The sequence below is a fragment of the Perognathus longimembris genome, chromosome 3, assembly GCF_023159225.1.
Source record: "Perognathus longimembris pacificus isolate PPM17 chromosome 3, ASM2315922v1, whole genome shotgun sequence".
NCBI classification, from domain to species: Eukaryota; Metazoa; Chordata; class Mammalia; order Rodentia; family Heteromyidae; genus Perognathus; species Perognathus longimembris.
The window spans coordinates 60,248,361-60,270,087 of record NC_063163.1 but is presented as its reverse complement, the minus strand read 5'-3'; the positions used below and the strand labels follow the sequence as shown (position 1 = coordinate 60,270,087).

Here is a 21,727-nt window from a genome sequence, read left to right as displayed (position 1 = left end):
GATCATGCCTATAATCCTAGCTACTCAGGAGGCTAAAAATTGAAGATTGGCATTCAAAGCCAGTCTGGGCAGGAACATTTGTGAGAGTCTTGTCTCCAATTAGCCAGCAGGAAAAAAAAAAATCAAAAGTGGAGTTGTGGTCAAGTTGTAGAGCAACAGCCTTGAATAAAAGCTAAGAGCTCCTAGGCTCTGAGTTCATGCAGCAGTACACACACACACACACACACACACACACACACACACACACACACACACACACACACACACACATGCATGAGTCTAAGCTCTCATGGAATTTTAAGTCTGTTCATCTTAGGAATAATTTAAACCTTCAAAAATGTCTCTGAAGAGTTTAGTGGGATTTGAATTATACCTAGAAAGGGTATATAAATCAACATCTCTCATTTAGTTAGCATGATTAAAGATTGAACTTATCAAGCCTGCCTTCCTACCTCTCTTCTCTCATCTCTCCTTACCTCTGGTCTTCTTCCATCTCTGTATAGTTTGTCAAGCCTCGGTCTAAGTTGACAGCCCCTGACATCAGACCTCCCCAAACTCCCATGCAGATATCCATCTGGAAAACGGTGTCCCTGTTGAGTCTCCATGCCATCACTTGCTGGTCTAGGCTTCACTTAGATAAGTGGGACTTGACACAGTCTCTGAACTTGACTCTGCTTCCCATTTCTACCTTTCCTCAGCCATCATTTCATTTTATGTGGATTTGAATATATTTTATGGCCCAGCTCTATGATGGGTCCTGAAGATACAACCATAACTCAGCAAAAAAAAAAAAATCCCTGATCCAGTCAGGTGTTGGTGGCTCATGACTATAATCCTAGCTACTCAGGAGGCTGAGATCTGAGGATTAAGGTTTGAAGCCAGCCCAGGTAGGAAAGTTTGTGAGACTCTCATATCATTTAGCCTCCTAAAAACAGAAATAGATCTGTGGCTCAAGTAGTAGAGTGCTAGCCTTGAGCAAAAAGGCTCAGGCACAGTGCCAAGCCTTGAGTTCAAGCTCTAAGACCAGAACATACCCACAGAACGTTTAGTTTCTAAAGTTATTTCTATGCCTGGTGGGAATGTGGATCTGTGTCTCAGACACTATAATTTTATAAGAGAAGTTGTATATTAGCATTTTCTTTAGACATCTCTTGGTTTTTAAGGATTTAAAAAAAATTCTTTGCTTAAGAGAACTTTTCCTCAGACATGAATATGTGCAAGGGGTGGTATTATGGAGGACCCATTAGTAGGGCCAAGAGAGTGATTGAAGTTTATTATATACCTATATGGAGATGTCATGATAAACCTACTGTTGTTTTTATTGTTGTTGTTTTCTGTGCCTGTCCTGGGTTTTGAACTTAAGAGTCTGGGCACTGTTGCTGAGCTTTTTCACTCATAGCTAGCACTTTACCACTTGAACCACAGCTCTACTTTTGGCTTTTTGGTGCTTAATTAGAGCTAAGAGTCTCATGGACTTTCCTGCTTGGGCTAGCTTCAAACTACAATCCTCAGATCTCAGCCTCCTGAGTAGCCAGGATTACAGGTGGCAGCCACTTGTGTCTAGCTTTTCTATTTTAAAATTATTATCGTTAAGTAGTTGTACAAATTGGCTTTATTTCAACATGTCCATTTGTGAATACAATACATCTTGCTCAATATCACCCCTTTCATCATTCTTTCCCATTTATCTCAACCCCACTTGTTTTTATTTTTGGGCAGTGCTATGATTTGAATGCAGGACCTCCAGATTGCTAGGCTTGAGCCATGCCCCACCCCTTTTCATTTGTTGTTGTTGTTGTTATTCTTATTATTATTAGTAGTAGTATTGTAGTGATAATGGGGCTTGAACTCAGGACCTCAAGTTTTCTGCAGTCATGCTCTACACTTGAGCTGTGCTTCCAGTCTGGCCGTTTGCTGTTTATTTTAGAAATGGAGTCCAGGTAACTTTTTCTTCCCAGGCTGGCATTGGATCTCAATCTGCCACCAGTGCCTAGCTGAAACCTATTATTTGTAATGTAGGATGAATAATTATTCTCTGAATAACATATTCTCTTTCCTGGCCACTCAAGTCAATGACTGGAGTCCTTTGTATACCATAGCACAAAATGCTCTGCTTCTTCTAAAATCAATATCAGCCTTCTTTGGCAAGGACCCCAATGTCCTGTCTTCTGATGGGCCCCTACTTCTTAGAGCGGACTTCAGTGGCCTCTACTGCTCTTATGACTCAGGACACTGTGTTTTGTATTATTTCCTTAATATCTGTGTCCTCAAGGATCAGGGCTCTTGGAGTTTTGTGCAATGCTGTGTCCCCATAGTTGGCATTTCAAAACTGCTTGTAAAATATGTGGCTACAAGATTTCAAATGTTTTCCCCAACATTGTTAGAAGGCTATCATCGCAGCACAGATGTGGGAGGGAGTTGACTGGGCAGAGACAACACAGTACTCCCCCAGCCAACATTTTGGGAAGCAGCAAATGTTTCCCTAAACAAGGGGTGGTGAGCATTTTTCAACACCTGCTATTTTTCAGATGATTTGCTTCCCCCCCCTTTTTTTTTTAACTCAGGGGGACTAAACAACATGAATGTGTCCCTTTTTCATTCTTCACCAGATGCTGATTGAAAGGTTATAGGATCCACAGACTGACAGCTGCCAGATGTTCAATTGGAGCTTACTGAAATTTATGAGGGGCTGATGGTTGGAGTAGCTCTTCCCCAGAGGGTGTGCTCCTGGGTAGCAGTGTTCCTAGTGGACAACTTGGATATTGCAAGCCCAAAGGGACTTCAAGATCCCGGCCCTCCCCAACTTCCTGAGGCTCTTCCAGTCAAAGCCAACTCTCTTCCACATTCAAATGCATCACCCTCAGATCCTCACACAGTACCCACCTCTTTTCACATAGATAAAGGAGACTGTTCACTGGAAAAGGAATACAGGAAAAATACTGTCTGATTCCAGCTCCTTCTGAGTTCTTTCAACCATTCACCAAGCACTATTAATTCCTCTTCTCCCATTCCCTTCCATTCTCTTCCTCCCTTCTTTCTTTTCTTTTTTCCTTGTATTTCAAACTCAGGTACTCGTGTTCCCTAGGCAGGTGATTTGCCACTTGAGCCACACCTCACAACCCCCTTTTACCTTATTTTTCAGGTAGTCTTGAGTTTTTACCCAACGCTGACCTCAGGCTGTGATCTTCTTGTATAACTGGGATCACAGATATATACCATGAGCCCAGCATGCTAGTTGAGATGGGAGTTGGGGGAGGGGTGTCTCTCAGTAACTTTTTGCTAAGTCTTAGCTTCAAACTTTGATACTTTTTGAGAAGCTGGGATTGTAGTTATGAACTGCTGTTCCTGAACTATTTCTTTCTTTCTTTTTTTGATATGTATTCCTTCCCAGAGTCAGAAGTTGGATTCTCAACACTGGAGCTTATTCTAGTCCACCTTCTATACTTTGGATGAGAGATCCAGAATAAAACATCTCAAACCAGGCACTGGCTATCCTGTAGTCCTAGCTACTAAGGAAGCTGAGATTGAGCATTATAGTTTGAAGCCAGCTCAGGCAGACAAATCCATGAGACTCTTCTCTCCAATTAAGTAGCAAAAAGCTCAAAGTAGAGGTGTGTCTCAAGTGGTAGAGCAGTAGGCTTAAGAGAAAAAAAAAACAAGCAAGTATAAGGCCCTAAGTTCAAGCCCCGGTGTTGGCACACACAGAGACAGACACACAGACAGAAATACACACACACACACACATACACACACATTTTAGGATGGTAATAATATATACAAATTCCTTTGCAGGTTCCTTGTAGGATCTGGGATAAATCTAAGTGCCTCACTGTGGTCTACCATACTCTACTCTGCCTTGAGCTTACAGGTAGCTGATACTTGCTGCCTGAACATTCCAGGTCCACTGGGATCTCTGGCTTGCTATCTCTCTCTCTGGGTCTTTCCACACCCTAGAACCTTGTATATGTCATATATCCTTGCTGGCTAAAAGCTAATAATAGGACTTTTTTATTTCTTACTCTACATTTTAGTGTAAACTTCCAGGTCCACACTTCTAATTCCTTGCCATTCTGTAGAAAAAGGAAGGGTAAGGAGTGTCCCAAGTCTGTCCCCAGTCCCTTCTGCCTTCCTTGGTTGGTTGCTTCTGCCCAGGCAGGGGAACATGGGGAATGGGTGTCAGATGAATGCAATCTTCACACTGTGTGGTATGGGATACTCTAGGGGAATTGAGACTTTCTTGTATATAGAGTGAATATTGCTTTATATTATTCATTGAATTAGCATATTTTGTAGCATTCATTGTGATATTTTCATACATACACACACATAGCACACTTTGAGGTGATTTGGGCTTTTGACCTTATTTACAAAACTTAAAGTGTGTCATTACCTCTACCAACTCTGAACACTCATTTAGAAAGTACAGTTAGCTGAGTGCCACTGGCTCAAACCTGTAATCCTAGTTACTCAGGAGGCTGAGATCTGAGAATCACAGTTTGAAGCCAGCCCAGGTAGAAGCATCCTTGAGACTCTTACCTCCAGTTAATCACCAAAAATAAAAGCTGAAAGTAGAGATGTGGCTCAAGCAGTAGAGTGCTAGCCATGAGGAAAAGAAACTCTGGGATAGTTTCTAGGCTCTGTATTCAAGCCCCAGGACTAGTGCATCTACACACAAAAAAAGTACAGTCAGTTCCATTTATGTTCACTTTCTGTCTTGGCCAATTCAGTTAGCCTTGCACTGAAAATAGATGGAAAAATATCTGTGTTAAACATATATAGACATTTAATTTTCTTGTCATCATTAACAGTAGCTAACTATCCGGAATTTATATTAGATTAGGTTATCACAACTCATCTAGAGATGTTTAAAGCATGCAGAAAGATAAACCTAGGTGCTATGCAAATCCTCCTATGTTTATTTAAAGGACATGAATATCCAGACTTTTCTATCCCAGGGCATACCGGAAACAACCCCAGCCCCTCCCCTCCATGGACACTGAGGGGTGACTATATTTCCAAGTGTAAATATGGTAACCACATAAATATGAGATATTCTTCTCACATAGTGAAGGATTTGTCGTCAGCTGTTGTTTCCTCTCACTGAATTCTCTCTATACCCCAACTCCTGTGGCTTCAAATAACAGTGAAAATGTGCCATTGGCAAGCAATTTCTGTTACTGAGTGCCCGTGGGTTGCAAGCCTTTCCTACCCAATATGAGCCTGTGGTCCCACGTTCTACACCTGCCTATGACCTTCATGCCTACTTGTGCAACCTGCCCTTGCCACAAAGATATTTGTAAAATGTTTTTGTGTTCTCTTGTCACTTTTCTACCTCAGGTATTTTTTCAAGTTTTATTGTATCTGATTTTACAGCCCAAAAGGCATATTTTGGACAATGGAGGGTTGCTTTTCTTTTCTTTTTTTCCTTTTTATGCAGAATTTATGGCCTGTGCACTGTGCTTTTCTTACCTTTGCCCCCCAAGGCTGGTGCTTTACTACTTGAGCCACAGCCCTACTTCTGCTCTTTGGTGGTCAATAGGATATAAGAGTCTCACAGATTTGGCACAGGTTAGCTTTGAACTGAAATCCTTCTATCTCAGCCTCCTGAGTAGTTGGGATTACAAGTATGAGCCACCAGCACCCACTGGGCCTCCTACTCTTGATTCTCCTGTCTCCCTTTTGAGTATTTGTATCAAAGGCATGCATCATTATACCCAGCTACTCATATATTTGTTTTTTACTTTGCCATTTTTTTTTTTTTTTTTGGCCAGTTCTGGGCCTTGGACTCAGGGCCTGAGCACTGTCCCTGGCTTCTTCCCGCTCAAGGCTAGCACTCCGCCACTTGAGCCACAGCGCCGCTTCTGGCCGTTTTCTGTATATGTGGTGCTGGGGAATCGAACCTAGGGCCTCATGTACCCGAGGCAAGCACTCTTGCCACTAGGCTATATCCCCAGCCCCCTACTTTGCCATTTTTAATAGCTGTTTGTATAAGGCTGAACCCAGCTTAGGTACATTATCATTCCTCTAAGAGCTAGGAAACTTTAGAAGCTGCAAATGATCTCTCTGTTTTCAAAATACTAAAGTTAAAAGTTTTTGTCTCCAAAGGGTGGGCAATTAATTAAGATGACTGTTCATTTTCTATGGTATCAAATATTTAGCATAGGTTATTGAAGAAACCACTAGATTATAATGAAAGCAGTAAATGTTATCTTTGGCCTTGTGCTACTTATGATGAGCTGCTTTTTGTGACATGGAAGATATTAGCATTTGTCCTTGGGAAGTAAATGTAAACCTTAGTGAAATTAGCATGTCTTTCCTTGATAAATTTTACTTGCCTTACTTAATCACATAGTTCATTAAAAATACTCTGCAGACTGGGTGGGGGGGGGGCTAAGTATCTGTTATCCCATACTATGAAGGAAATACGATGGCTTGGCACAGTGCCAAATCTGTCATCCCAGAGACAAAAGAAACAAAGAGAAAGACAAATAAGAGAATCACAATCCAGGCCACCTGGGCATTGAGCAAAACTTTACCTTGAAAACAATGCAGAAAGGACCTGAAGCTTGGCACTAGTAGTCCATGCCTGTAATCCTAGCTACTCAGGAAGCTGATATCTGAGGACTAAGGTTTGAAACTAACCTGGGCAGGAAAGACCATGAGCCTCATTCCAATTAAGCACCAAAAAAAAAAAAAAAAAAAAAAAAGCCAGAGATAGAGCTGTGGCTCAAGTAGTAGAGCACTAGCCTTGAGCAAAAGAGCTTAGGGACATCTCCCAGGCTCTGAGTTCAAGCCCCAAGACCCCCCCCCACCAAAACACACACACACACACACACACACACACACACACACACACACACACACACAAAGGGATTAGAACCACCAGGCACTGGTGACTTATACCTGTGATTCTAGCTACTCAGGAGGCTGAGATCTGAGGATCATAATTTGAAGCCAGATTGGGCAGGAAAGTCAGTGAGACTCTGATCTTGAATTAATTACCTAAGAAAACCAGAAGTGGAGCTGTGGCTCAAGTGATAGAGTCCTACTCTTGGGCACAAAACCCCAAGGACAGTGCCCGGGCTCCAAGTTCAGTATCCTGACCGTGCAAAGGTAGCATAATCATTTGTAAGCCTCATGACTGGCACAAGAAAAAGGAGGGAGGGGGGGCTGATAGTTTCAAGTGGTAGAGTACTTGCTTGGCAAGCATGAGACCCTGAGTCCAAACCCCAGTGCCACTAAAAAACCAAAAACCATTTTAAACCATTCTGTGGACTGGTCTGTGGTTGTCTAGAAATTAATTCCTGAAGTTCTCCTCCCTCCCTCCTTTCCTCCCTCCTTTTCTTCCTCCCTTCCTCCTTCCCTCCCTCCTTCCCGCCCTTCCTTCCTTTTCTTTTTCTTTTTTTTTGTCTGCTGGTACTGGGGCTTGAACCCAGAGCCTTGTCTAACTTTTCAATTCATCTCTGGTACCTCATTTCCAGCTTTTGGCTGGTTAATTGGAGATAAGAGTTTCTCAGACTTTTCTTCCTGGGCTGACTTCAAGCCACAATTCTCAGATCTCAGCCTTCTGAGTAGCTAGAATTATAGATATAAACCAGGAGTACTTGGCAAGAGTTTCTTTTTAAATTTGTAAATGATACCAATAGTGTTTGGGTTAGTCTTTAAAATTACTCTAAGAATTAAGAGGACTTTAGAAAGAGCAAGTGCAATGATTTTGCCATTGACCAGGCTAAATTTGAAGTTTTTATCTTCAAAGGTTTATGAAATTAAATAATCAAGCTAAAGTTCATAGTAAAATGAATCCTGGCTAGTGTGAAGGTATTACATGTGGTGAGTGAGTCATTGGTTCACTGAGAATCAGTGACTTCTGCAAATCCTAGTCTGGGCAAATATGTGACAAGCAACTGTTCCATGGAATTACAGAGATCATGTTATATGAGCTAATGGCTCACAAGCAAAAAATTCACATTCTTCTTGAGAGAGAGTCATACTTGGAAATAACTTTCCTATAGGAAAAAAGGTTTTATTTATTTATATATTTTTTTATTATCAAACTGAATTACAGAGAGGTTACAGTTTCATACATTAGGCATTGGATACATTTCTTATACTGTTTGTTACCTCGTCCCTCATTCCCCCTTTCCCTCTCCCTTTCCCTTCCCCCTCTCCCCCCATGAGTTGTTCAGTTGTTCAGTTCATTTTCACCAGTTTGTAAGTATTGCTTTTGTAGTTGTTTGTCTAAAAAAAGGGTTTCCTTAAGAAGCATTCTATATCATAAAATGTATTAAAAGATGCAGATAAAGGTTTAATTAATGCTTCTGAATGCATGTAAATCATTTTTGAGGTCTGATTAGGCACAGCTATTCAAGAATATATTTTTTATGTTTAGAAAGTGAAAACAAATTATATATGATATGTATGTATATTTTTATATAGACCCATAAAATATATTCATTTATATGTGTCATTTTCTGTACAGCTTTCTGGAAAATTCATTATTTTATAAAATATGACTAATAGTTAAACTTGTAATATGGTATGCATTGAATATTTAATTAAAACACAATTATACCACGATTTTATTCATATAAATATTTTATTCATATAAATTCAGAGAGTATACTTTTATTTGGGACTAGAATAAAATAATATAAACATGTAAGTTTGGAAAAAGGTGTAATTTTTATTCAAGTCAGAAAACAAAATAATATAATATATTTGTTTAGCACAGAGGAGAATTTCTAGTGCTAAAATAAAAACCTAGTTTTGGGGAAAATAAGTTTTGCTTACTATATTCACTTTTTAATATCCTTTGAGTAGTGAAAAGAATTATATATTTTTGGGGAATTTTTATTTTTTCAAGCAAATTTGACAGAGCATACTTGAGCTCTGTCAAAATTGCTAGGCACATTTTCTTTCAATAAACAGTGGTAACTGATAGTTTTCAAAGTTTCTGTGCTCTGAAACTTAAGTTGAATAGTTTCTTTCTCCCAAGTGTTGCTTGTTCCGTTAGCAGCTCAGCCAGTTCTCTCTCCTATGCCACTTCCTGAGTCTCTCCTCTACCTCCGTCTGGCCTGCCTTTTAAGAAAAATGTAGATCTTTCAGAGATTTGAGATGTAAAAACACATAGGAGGTAGAGGAGCAGGAGAAGGAGGAAGAAAAAAAAGAGGAGCTACCCTGCAATATGATGCTGAGATAGAACAGTCCCACATCTACAGTTATTAATTCCTCCCAACAACAACAACAACAAAAAATGCTCTCCAGTCTCTGTCTGAATGATGCTTCTTTTCTTACTTACATTTCTCAAAATTTCCACTTAATTCAGTAAGCATTAAAATGAAAGTAATATATATGTTAATTAGCTTGATTTCAACATTCTACTATGTGATGTATTTCAGAAACATGTGTACAATAAAATATGTACAATCTCATTTGTCCATTAAAGAAGTAAAAGCTCCAAAACATGTTCAACATTATTAGTTATTTGGGAACTATAAATTAAAACCAACCCTGAATTGTAACATTACATAACCACTAGACCATCTAAAATGGAAAAGACTAAGCTTGCAAGTGTTAGTAAAGATGAAGAATGGCTGGAAAGCTCATTTATGACTGATGGGACCCCCACATGGCACAGACACTTTGGAAAACAGTCTTGTGGTTTCTATGAAGTTAAACATGTATACATTTGCCATGGATGTTAATCAGCTTTCTGTTCTATGACAAATGTCTTGAAACATACAACTTATAAGGACAAAAGTTAATTTGGGCTTATAGTTACAAAAGTTCACTCTGTGTTTGGCATGCAGTATTGCTTTTGGACACATGGAGAGACAGTGCATCATGATGGAAACACATGGAAGAGGAAGCTACTTAACTTATGGATGCCAGAAAGGACAGGGGTTGGGGAAAGGAGAGGGAAATGAGAGAGGTGTGAGAGGAAGAAGGAGAGAGAGTGTGAGAGAGAGATGGGAGGAAATGAGAGAGAAATGGAAAGAAGGGACTGGGAATGTGGCTTTGTGGTACAGTGCTTGCTTAGCATGTATGAAACCCTGGGCTTGATTTCTTAGCACCACATAAACAGAAAAAGCTAGAAATGGTGCTGTGGCTCAAGTGGTAGAGTGCTAGCCTGGAGCAAAAAGAAGCCAGGGACAATGCTCAGTTCCTGAGTTCAGGCACCCAGGACTGGCAAACAAAAACAAAACAACAACAAAAACAAAAAGAAGATGGAAAGAAAAGAGACTGTCTTCTACTATCTCCTTGAAAAGTATAACCCCAATGATCTATCTTACTTAGGCTTCACCTCCTAAAGCTTCTACCACTTCCCAATAGTGCCCCTAGGAAGAAGATCAAGTCTTTAACATGAGCCTCTGGGAAACATTGACAATCTAAATTTTTTTTCTCAAAGCTAGTACTCTACCACTTGAGCCACAGCACCACTTCTGGCTTTTTCTGTATGTGGTGCTAAGTAATCAAACCCAGGGCTTCTTGCATGCTAGGCAAGCACTCTACCACTAGGCCACATCCCCAGCCCCCATCACCTTGTCTTATATTTTGAAACTTTTTTTTGGCTTTCATTTTATTATTTTGTAATTTAATTTTTTATTATCCTTAAATAGTTGTACAAAGGGATTTCAATTCCACATGTCTGTATATGGAGCAATGCATCCTGATCAGTGTTACCCCTTTTATTGTTCCCATCCAATCTTCACCTATCATCTCTAGTTTCTTAGTTCCATTTTCTCATATATACATTGAGTATTACGACTGTATTTGCCCTTCATTTCTCTCTCTACTCTTTTACTTCTTTCCCTTAATCCCCACCCCCTTCTAACAAAACATGTTTCAGCTTCCCAGTATTCATTTTGTTAAGCTGTTAATGGCTCAAAAAGGTTACATCATGGCAATTCACCTCTGCATATACTATACTTTAGTCAGTTTGTATTTGGTCTTAAGAATATTAATATTATAGGATATGGTTGAAAATTTGCACAGTTAACAGGAATCATTTCTTTGTACTTATTAACTTCAAGTTTAGGGCTGTTAATGGATCAGAGCAAAGCAGACCCTTCAGGGCAAACCTTCCAACCAGGCCATATGCAGCTACTCTGAGGTCAGCCCTGGTGGCCTGCCTGTGTTAGCTCACAAAGAGTTTGCTGTGTAAGAGTCTTTGGTTCTATTTGTGTTATAACCATGCAAATGCATGGAGAATATTTGGGCTGTTAAGAAGGAGGTGTGGGTATACTGAGAATGAATTTGAGTAAAAAAGAAAAGGTGGCAAAAGTGGTAGATGCAGCTGTCTCCCCAGCTCTGAGAGTCTGCATCTTGGGATTAATCTGTAGAACCAGAGGTGCTGGAGTGAAAAAAGGCAGAGCCAAGAGTCAGAAAAGTGCTGGAGAAATAAATATACAGCATGGAAAAACAAACAAACAAATAAAAATCCCCTCAAACCAAACCAGGCACTGGTGACTCACTCTTGTAATCCTCAGGAGACAGAAATCTGAGGATTGGGATTTGAAGCCAACCTGGGCAGAAAAGTCTGTGAGGTTATCATGTGCAATTAACCACTGAATAGCCGGAGTGGAACTGTGGCTCAAGTAGTAGAGAGCCAGCCTTAAGGAAAAAACTAAGCAAATGCCAGGCACTGGTGGCTCATGCTTTTAATCCTAGCTTCTCAGGAAGCTGAGGGTCGAGGTTCAAAGCCAGACCAGGCAGGAAAGTCCATAACACTCTTATCTTCAGTTAACTACCAAATGCCAGATATGTAGCAGGAAAAGCTCAAAGACAGCTCCCAAGCTCTTAGTTCAAGCCCTGAGAACTAACACCAGAAACAAAAACAAAAGCTAAGAATGAGCATGAGGCCCAAAGTTCAAGCCCCAGTGTTGGCACAAAAACAAAACAAATAACAAGTGTCAAAAAAATTAAATAAAAAAGAGAAAACACCCCAAAGCCCCTAAAACAAAAAAGAAAGTGATAAAGAAAGGGGGAAAAAAACCCCTCGATGAACAAGAAGATGTACATTGCTGTTAGATATTCATTTGTCCAAGGTTAATTCAGGAGTAGTCTCTCTGCTCCTCAACATAATGATTAAGTATGGCTTGATGGAGGTGTTACTGGTGAAACTTGAACCAGGCTGGCTTTTCAGTGTGGTCAGCTCAGAGCCCCTTGGAATTTGCAGAACATCAAAGTGAGGGCTGAGGCAGCTGTTGCTAACCATGGCATCTAAGAAACTCCTTATGGTCCTGTGAAGGCTCCTGCCTCCACATATATCCACGTGGCTGGAACTGTTTGCATTCTGTAGAAAGATTTCCTGCCTTCTGCAAATTCGTAGAAATGCATGCAAGTTCTAGAAATGTTCATCTTTCCTGGTTTGCTTTCTAGGCCTAAAGTGATTAACAATGTATAATGATTAGCCACCTTAGAAGTGCTCTCTGCTCGTAGGTTTAACAAGTCTTAGCACAACAATGTTCATCGCAGCACAATTTGTCATAGCGAGAAGCTGGAACCAACCCAGATGCCCCTCCATAGATGAATGGATCAGGAAAATGTGGTACATTTACACAATGGAATTTTATGCCTCTATCAGAAAGAATGATATTGTTCCATTTGTAAGGAAATGGAAGGACTTGGAAAAAGTTATACTAAGTGAAGTGAGCCAGACCCAAAGAAACATGGACTCTATGGCCTCCCTTATTGGGAATAATTAGTACAGGTTTAGGCAAGCCATAGCAGAGCATCACAAGGCCCAATAGCTATACACTTAGAAACAAATAAGATGATGCTAAGTGAAATGAACTCCATGTTATGGAAACAAGTGATATATCACAGTTGTAACTACTTTCAACGTCCTATGTGTATGTGTAGTTTCTATTATTGATGATGTTTTGTATCACCTTCCTATGATTGTACCGACACTATCTCTGTAATCTTATCTGAGTATATTGGAAACCGTGTTTACTGGTATTGGAAGTAGGAAATTCAAAGGGAATACCAAATTCGAGAGACACAGGGTAAAAAAAGAGAAATAACTACAAAAGCAATACTTGCAAAACTGTTTGGTGTAAGTGAACTGAACACCTGGGGGGGTAGTGAAAGGGGGGGAGGGAGGGGGGCATGAGGGACAAGGCAACAAACAGTACAAGAAATGTATCCAATGCCCAACGTATGATACTGTAACCTCTCTGTACGTCAGTTTGATAATAAAAATTTGAGGAAAAAAATATTTTTAGGCTTCCTCCCTTTATTACTTCATTTATGGTGATTTTGAATCAACCCTAAAACAAACTCTAAATGCCTTAAATGGAATATCTATCCAGGGGCTGGTGGCTGTGCCTATAATCTTGCTTTATTTTTTTATTTTTAATTTTTTTGCAAGTCCTGGGGCTTGGACTCAGGGCCTGAACAATGTCCCTGGCTTCTTTTTGCTCAAGGCTACCACTCTACCACTTGAGCTGCAGCGCCACTTCTGGCTTTTTCTATATATGTGGTGCTGGGGAATCAAACCCAAGGCTTCATGTATGGGAGGCAAGCACTCTATCAATAGGCCATATTCCCATCCCCTCGCGCCTATAATTTTAACTATTCAGGAGGCTGAAATCTAAGGATCATGGTCTGAAGCCAGCCCAGGCAGGAGAGTCCTTGAAACTATTATCTATCTATCTATCTATCTATCTATCTATCTATCTATCTATCTATCTATCTATCTATCTATCTATCTATTATTCGGAAGCAGAGCTGTGGCATAGAGTGCTAACCTTGAGCAGAAAAATTAAGGGACAGTGCCCAGGCCCTGAGTTCAAGCCCCAGGAAACATCATCTGCCCCCCAAATATCTAGTACTTTTCTGGGTTTAGATAGAGCACATACCTCGGTATTCCTCTAGGGCCCATCAGATGAACCTTATAGAGGTCATAGGTCTATGTCGTTTTATTTATTTATTTATTTATTTATTTATTTATTTATTTATTTATTTATTTATTTATTTATAGCAAGTATGGATGCTTGAACTGAGAGCCTGGGTGCTGTCACTTAACCTTTTCACTCAAGGCTGGTGCTCTGCCACTTAAGCCACACCTCCACTGTTAGCTTCTTGCAGGTTAATTGGAGGTAAGAGTCTCACAGACTTTCTTCTGAGACTGGCTTTGAATTGCAATTCTCAGATCTCAGCGTCCTGCATCGCTAGACTCCCAGCACCTGGGTTAGTTTTATTTTAAACACTGGAAATGCAATGGCAAACACCAACCTTGCTATAAGAAATACAAGGTCATAAGAAAAATGTGAAGAAGGTAGAATTTGTTCAGTATGGCTAAGTGGACAATCACTGGTTACAGTTACCTATTTGGGCATAAAAGTGTGCTGTTAGTGCAAAGGAATATGAAATTATAGAACATGAATGCACAGCTGGAAATATATGGTCCCATATTAACACCTAGAAGGCAAATTCTAATGAAGGATTTTGGAATGTTTCTTATCTTTCTGGGAATGAAACTCCCAGCCCCAATTCCCTATGCCTCTTATAACAGCTAAGTCCATTGTAACTTTTAGTAATTGGTTTTTTATTAAACTAAGAGAGTGTAGTATAAATTTTTAGCAAGTGGGCTAAATAGGTATTAACAGACCCTGGGATCCAACCACAATTTGTAACATGGTTCCTTTGGGAAAATGGATTCTAAGTGCCCAATAACTACCTTACAAATAGACTTTTGAATCATAGTCCATTGGAGAATAAGGAACTGTTTGTGATGGTAATACCTTCTATTGGTTTGTGTGAGAACTGCACAGAAGGGACCTATATCCTGCCATATGTGTGTGGTGAGCCCTGCTAGTCTGGGTTTGATCAAACATTACTGCTGAGTAGGCATGGAAGTTGTAGGAATGAAACTGAAAGCAGAGGTGAGAGAGAAGTCCAATGGAGAGCTAGAAGGATGGCTCTACAGAAGTTTTGGTGGTAGGGAATGCTTTCAATCTTGAAGGAAAAAGTGGGATTCTGAACAGATGAAATGAAGTGGAGGGGAGAGTAGGAAGGAAAGCAACTTAGGAGTAGAGGAAGCTGAAGGCAAAAAGTCAGAAGCAACTAGTAAATATTGAGAATGGATTATTTATTTGTTTGTTTACATATTTACTTTTGTGCTAGTCCTGGAGCCAGGGCCATTAAATGATTGTCATGGATATTAAAGGGAATTGAGTCAAAACTTGGATATCTCAATTCATTTGTGAGTTCAACATATGCATTTGCTATGAGTTAGCATGATTAGAAGTTAGTAAAAGGAGTCATTGTCTTCATCAAGTTTACAATTTAATGCAATTCCAACCAAATACAAAAATGAGCCACAGATGATTAGGGTATGGTAGTGGTGAGTATATTATGGGAATATACTCCTAGGAGGAAATTAGATTTGTCTTATTTCATTGTGTGCATTTTTAAAGATTTATCTCAGAAATTGTTGCATTGAAATTCCTTTGTACAACTACTTAAAGATAATTTCTAAAAAGATTTAAAAAGTTGGGCACCAGTGGCTCATACCTGTAATCCTAGCTTCTCAGGAGGCTAACATCTAAGGATCTTCATAGTTTGAAGCCTGCCAAGGCAGGAAAGTTCATGAGATTTATCTCCAATTAACTAATAAAAAGCTGGAAGTAGAGCTGTGGCTCAAGTGGTAAAATGCTAGCCGTGGGCAAAAAAGCTAAGGGACAATTTGTAGGACCTGAGTTCAAGCCCCAGTGCTAGCATACACACACACACACACACACACACACACACACACACACACACACACACGCAAACATACACAATTAAAAGTTAATAAAATTCATGGAGCAGATTACATGAAACACATCTACTTGGTAGTTTGTTTGAAATCAACTTTAGAGCATGTAGCCACTTTGATAACTATATTTTGGCTAGTTGACTAAAATAGATTTGACTTACATATCTACTTATTGGAATTAACATGGCTACTTTATGTTTTATTATATGATAAAAATATCTAGCCAAGAAATTCTCAATGTGAAATTCTCCTTGTCACTGTAGAATAATTTAGTAATGTCTGGCTCTCTCTTTGCAAGTGGCCAGGATGTCTGTATCTTTAGATTGTTGTTCTGCACAGCCAGGGGAAGATGTCATTCACTCCACTCATCCACTTCCCAGCACCAGGAAGACTGGGTCCTGCCCTCCTACCCATTCTCACTATGTCTCTTCAAAATTTAACCCCTAATCATATAGTGTTGGGAGGTGGAGGTCTAGTGAGAGATGGTTAAGCCATGAGATTCACTTTCATGAATGGATTAATGCCAATTAGAAAAGAAGTTGAGACTGAGTTTGATCTCTCAATCTGTCTTGCCTTCCTTTCCCCTCTGCCATGGGGTGACATAGCACAAAGATCTCTTGGGAGAGCTGCCATAACCATGAGCCAATAGACATATTCATTATATATTTCCCAGACTTGAGGATTCTGTGAGAACATCACATAACAGACTCAGATTGTGGTTTTCTCCTACATGAAGATGATGGAAACTGTTTCTTACTCTGTAATCACTTCTATCTTCATTATAACTAAGGGGGGAAAGATACTTGTCCATTAAACATACTTCTTTAAGATAACAGTTTATACAATCATATGATAAATTACATGAAAATGTAAAACTTCATACCCCAATGGCTATCATCCAGACAAAATAATTTCACATACTTTTGTTCTAGGTAAACTAAATCTCTCTCTCTCTCTCTCTTTCTCTCTCTCTCTCTCTCTCTCTCTCTCTCTCTCTCACACACACACACACACACACACACACACACTCTTCTCAGTCTTTTGTGTGTGCCTGTCCTGGAGCTTGAGTTCTTCCTGAGTTCTTTTGTTCAAGACTAGCCTTTACCACTTGAGCCATACCCCCATTTCTGGCTTTTTAAAAAAATAGTTAAGTAGAGAAAAGAATCTTATTGACTTTTCTGCCCAGGCTTGTTCTGAACCATGATCTTTAAATTTCAGCCTGCTGACTAGCTAGGATTACATGTGAGCCACTGGTATCCAGCTTTAAACCATATTTTGGTTGTTCAAAAATTGCCTTCTTATATTTAAGCCAGATTTCCTACACACATTCTAATAAATTCCCTGAAGTGGTCAAAACATCTTCTTTAAATAAAAACTTCTTGTTCTGAACTTTAGTTATACAAGGATGTTATAATTCAATGTGCCCATCTAAGTGTCTAGAGTTTATCGATCAGAGTCACCTCTTCCATCATTCTCCCCTATCCCATCTGCTCCTTTTCCCTACTCATAAGAACTTCTTTGTTTTAAGCCATAAAAAATGGATCCAGGTTTTAGTTCCATGTAGCAGGACACCACACCAAGTGCTTATTTAGGATAGAAGTAATATGGTTTGGTAGGTTTAGGTAGTTTGATTAGATATTTTCCATATATGTGAAAACAGTCAGCTCATTTCTTATTCTGATGATGATAACATGGAGAAAATGGTTTAATCTGATGATCTCAAATGGAATAGAAATCAGTTATATATATGTATATATAAATCAATCTTTTATGTACGTACATATATATATATATATGTCTTTTGGAGTTTGTAAAGATTACCTTGTACAAAGTGAGACATGGTTATGTTTGCCATTTGAGTTTTAGCAATGCTATCTTTTGAACAACAAGTAATGTTTACTTCTATGGAATTTCTACTCTGGGCATCAGAAATAATATCTGTGCAGTGTAATGAAGAGATATGTAAGGATCTTAAATCCTTATATTGTATTTCTGGTGGAAGAGAGTTACTAGCTCTGGATCAGCCAAACACCCCAAACAAAGTGATGATTATAAATATCAAATGAATCCTACTCTAAGAATGGTGTGCATTACTTGTTTGCATATGTGTGTTTATGTGTGTGTGTGCTTGTGCACATGTACTAATACTAGGGCTTGAACTCAGGACCTAGGCCCTGTCCCTCAGCTTTATTGCTCAAAACTAGTATTCAGCCACTTGACCACAGCTCCACTTCTGGATTTTCAGTAGCTAATTAGAGATAAAAAGTCTCACAGACTTTCTTGCCTGGGATGGCTTTGAACTGTGATTTTCAGATCTCAGCCTCGGAGTAGCTAGGATGACAGGCATGAGCCTGAGTATCCAGCTCAGTCCAAGGACTTTTAATGTACCATGTTACCAGGTTGAACTGTTGGTATTTCCCATGTTCTGCATACACATGTGATTCCCTTCTACTCTTGTTCCAGGCAACCAGAGCAGCTATCACTCAGCACTGCACAGACCTTGGCAACTTGCTAGGCAAAGAGAATGACATAGCACTCATCATCGATGGTCATACGCTGAAGTATGCTCTCTCCTTTGAAGTCAGGAGAAGTTTCCTGGATTTGGCACTCTCATGCAAAGCAGTCATATGCTGCAGGTAGGAATATCAAGATGGGCCCAATTGGTGTATATAGTGTATGTGATATACCTGTCTTCTGGGCTTCTTTAGAAGAAATCAGTGCATGAAAATTTCACACTTTAGATTCTAGGTTTCAACAAAAAAGAATAATGGTATAAAGCCACCTTTAATTGTTGATATGCAGATTTTCTCAAAGATAATGGTGTGTGTGTGTGTGTGTGTGTGTGTGTGTGTGTGTGTGTTAGAGAGAAAGAGAGAGGGCATACTGGGTCTTGAATTCAGAGACTTCTTCTTTGCTTTGACTTTTTCACTGAAGGCTAGAACTCTATCACTTGAGCCACACTTCTGCTTCTGGCTTTTTCATGGTTAATTGGAGATGAATCTCACAGATTTGTTTGCCTGGGCTTTCTTTGAATCATGATCTAAACTCATATCTCAGCCTCTTTTTTTTTTTTTTTGCCAGTCCTGGGCTTGGACTCAGGGCCTGAGCACTGTCCCTGGCTTCTTTTTGCTCAAGCTAGCACTCTGCCAGTTGAGCTACAGCGCCACTTCTGGCCATGTTCTATATATGTGGTACTGGGGAATCGAACTCAGGGCTTCATGTATGTGAGGCAAGCACTCTTGCCAGTAGGCTATATTCCCAGCCCATTTCTCAGCCTCTTGGGAGGCTAGGGATTACAGGTATCAACCAGTGGTGCCTATCAAGCTTTTTTATACTTTTGTTTATTGTCTTCAGAGAAGATATGAGAGGCAAAAACTAGGATTTCTAGTGATATTCATATTGGGAGGTGAATTTATAACATTCGACCTTGAGCCATTATGAGAAGTTACCAGGGTCCTACCTATTTGGTTCTTTGTTCTGGTTGCCAGAGTTCAACTTTAACATTTGTGAGATGTGGGAGCCTCTTTTGTGATGTTCATGCGTTATTTCTTTTCAGGCTATAAGGTGCTTGGGTCAAGGTGTTGAGCTCTGGCTATACCTTTAAGGGGCAGTCCCGAGAGGCCTGCCTCTTCTCCCGCCCTGGGGCTGCTTGGCTGTTATCCACTCCTACCCCCTTCCGGGTCCAGAACTGGAAGAGGTAGCAGACCAGCCCTGCCTTCTGCTTCAGCCACGTGTATGTGTGAAAATGGCGCCAGGCCAGGCCCAAGGGGCGGTCCTATGGGCTGTGGTGACCTCCCATAGAGGAAGTTCTGTGACATCACTATGATGGGCAGCTTATCAGCCTATCGCTAGCATGCAGTTAGTCCTTCCCCTTCCTGCCACCATTACTGTTATATAAACCCCTCCCCTGAGTAAAACCGGTGGAAGTTCCAGAAGCTTACCCCGAAACAGCCTGCGTGACTCCCGTGTCGTTCTTTAAGTGTGCGAGGGGAGGAGGGGCATCTCGCGACTACACACTGCCAAGGTTTGCACATTGGGCCGCACTCCAGCTTTCCGCCCTGTGGAACATGACAGGATACGCGCGATGGTGAAAGGGGTCCCCACATCAAGGTGATATGAAGCCATAGCACCTTGTGTTACTGTCTTAGTTGGTTCTTCCTGGAGTCTGGAAAGGCTTTATTAAGGTGCGCATTGTTAGCATTCCTTTGACTACAGGTTATACAGTACATGTATATCCAATTCTGATGGATATTTAAAAGTCAATTATAAAGAAGACAGATTTCTAGCTGAGGGCTGGGAATATGGCATAGTGGTAGAGTTCTCGCCTCATATACTTGAGGCCCTGGGTTCGATTCCTCAGCACCACACATATAGAAAAAGCTGGAAGTGGCACTGTGGCTCAAGTGGCAGAGTGCTAGCCTTGAGCAAAAAGGAGCCAGGGACAGTGCTCAGGCCCCGAGTTCAAGCCCCAGGACTGGCAAAAACAAAACAAACAAACAGATTTCTAGCTGAGTATTTGTGGCTCACACCTGTTAATCCTAGCTACTTGGGAGGCTGGAATCTGGGGATCCCTGTGTGAAGCCAGCCAAGGCAGTAAAAGTCTGTGAGACTCTTATCTTCAGTCAACCACCAGAAAGCTGTAAGTGGAGCTGTGGTTCGAGTTACCAGTAGAATACCAGCCTTGAGCAAAAAGCTAAGGGACAGTGCCCAGTCCCTGAGTTTAAGCCTCAATATGACCAAAAATTCTAAAAAGATGAGGGGTCACTCAAGGCTAAGAACTGGCTGATGGCAAGACAGATAAAAAGAAAGAGGTATGGGGAAAATCCCTTTGTAAATAAAGGGCATAGCTACTGATTGGGTGAATTTCTCCAAATGGGGACCTTTCTATTTTATTGCAAAGCTACAAGTCATGGTAAGTCACAACTGCCTGTCAAACCCTCACATTAATCAAGGAGACATCTTTTAGCTTATTTGTGGCAGAAACAAACAGAAGCACCAGAAACAACAAAAATGATGCAGGAAATATACTGGTAAAGTGTATCACAAAGCAAACATGCTAAAATCTTTCAAGGGAAATCAAAAGTTTTTCAAAGGAAAATCAAAACATGTGTGTTTGGATTCTCAAAGGAGAACCAGGAATGCCTTAGGCTTTACAGAAAGATGCTCTTTTCTGGCCAGGTGCTTGATGCTAAATAAAACCATCTCTTGCACCCTCCCTGCCCCTCCCCACTTCTTGGCTGCCTTCTTGGGGGCTTTGTGTGTCACACAGCCTGTATGCTTAAGGGTGTTTCAGGCATGAGTTCAAGCTACAGTTGGCATGGGAAAAGGAAATTTCCAATTAAATACTGTGACTGTCTACCAAATAGAAGCATAACCTGAAAGAAAGAATCAAGGAGAATTCACTAAGAATCAAGGAGAGTTCACTCTTTTTTTGCTCTCAGGGGCATTTCTTGGCTGATCTCAGACTTTGGATGAAAAATAAAATGACATGTACTTTAAAAAATAAAACTTCTGCACTTCTTAAGTACTTAGGTTTTGTTGAGAATTTTCTATTTATTATGTGCTTCCTACATAAGATCAATGTAGATTTTCACTTTTCGTCTTTAAAAAATGTAATCATTATAAGAGTTATATTTTCTCTAAGAACAGAAAAAATGGTTCCTTTTTCAGATCATAACTTTTCATAATGTGTTTTTAATCAATATTGATTCAGAGATTAGCAAATGTTATGTAAGAGTGGATAACTTCAAATTACAACAGTTTTAGTCAGGCATTGATGGCTCTTGCCTATAATCTTAGCTACTTAGGAGGCTAAGATTGTGGCTCGAACTCAGCCCAGGCAGGAAAGTCTATGAAACTTTTATCTCCAATTATCAACTAAAAAGCCAGATTAGAGCTGTGGCTCAAGTTGTAGAGTACCAGCCTTGTGTGGAAAAAGTTAAGTCACAGTGGCTAGGTCCT

At 40.2% G+C, this 21,727-nt stretch overlaps 1 protein-coding gene across 1 annotated transcript in view; it reads left to right on the top strand.

Moving 5' to 3' along the window:
- The window catches only part of Atp8a2 (ATPase phospholipid transporting 8A2), a 412,827-nt gene that overhangs the window by 153,142 nt on the left and 237,958 nt on the right, over window positions 1-21,727 (top strand). Inside the window, exon 24 of the mRNA XM_048341628.1 lies at window positions 18,230-18,402. Coding sequence (XP_048197585.1) covers window positions 18,230-18,402 — 173 coding nt within the window. The remainder of the gene's footprint in view (window positions 1-18,229; window positions 18,403-21,727) is intronic.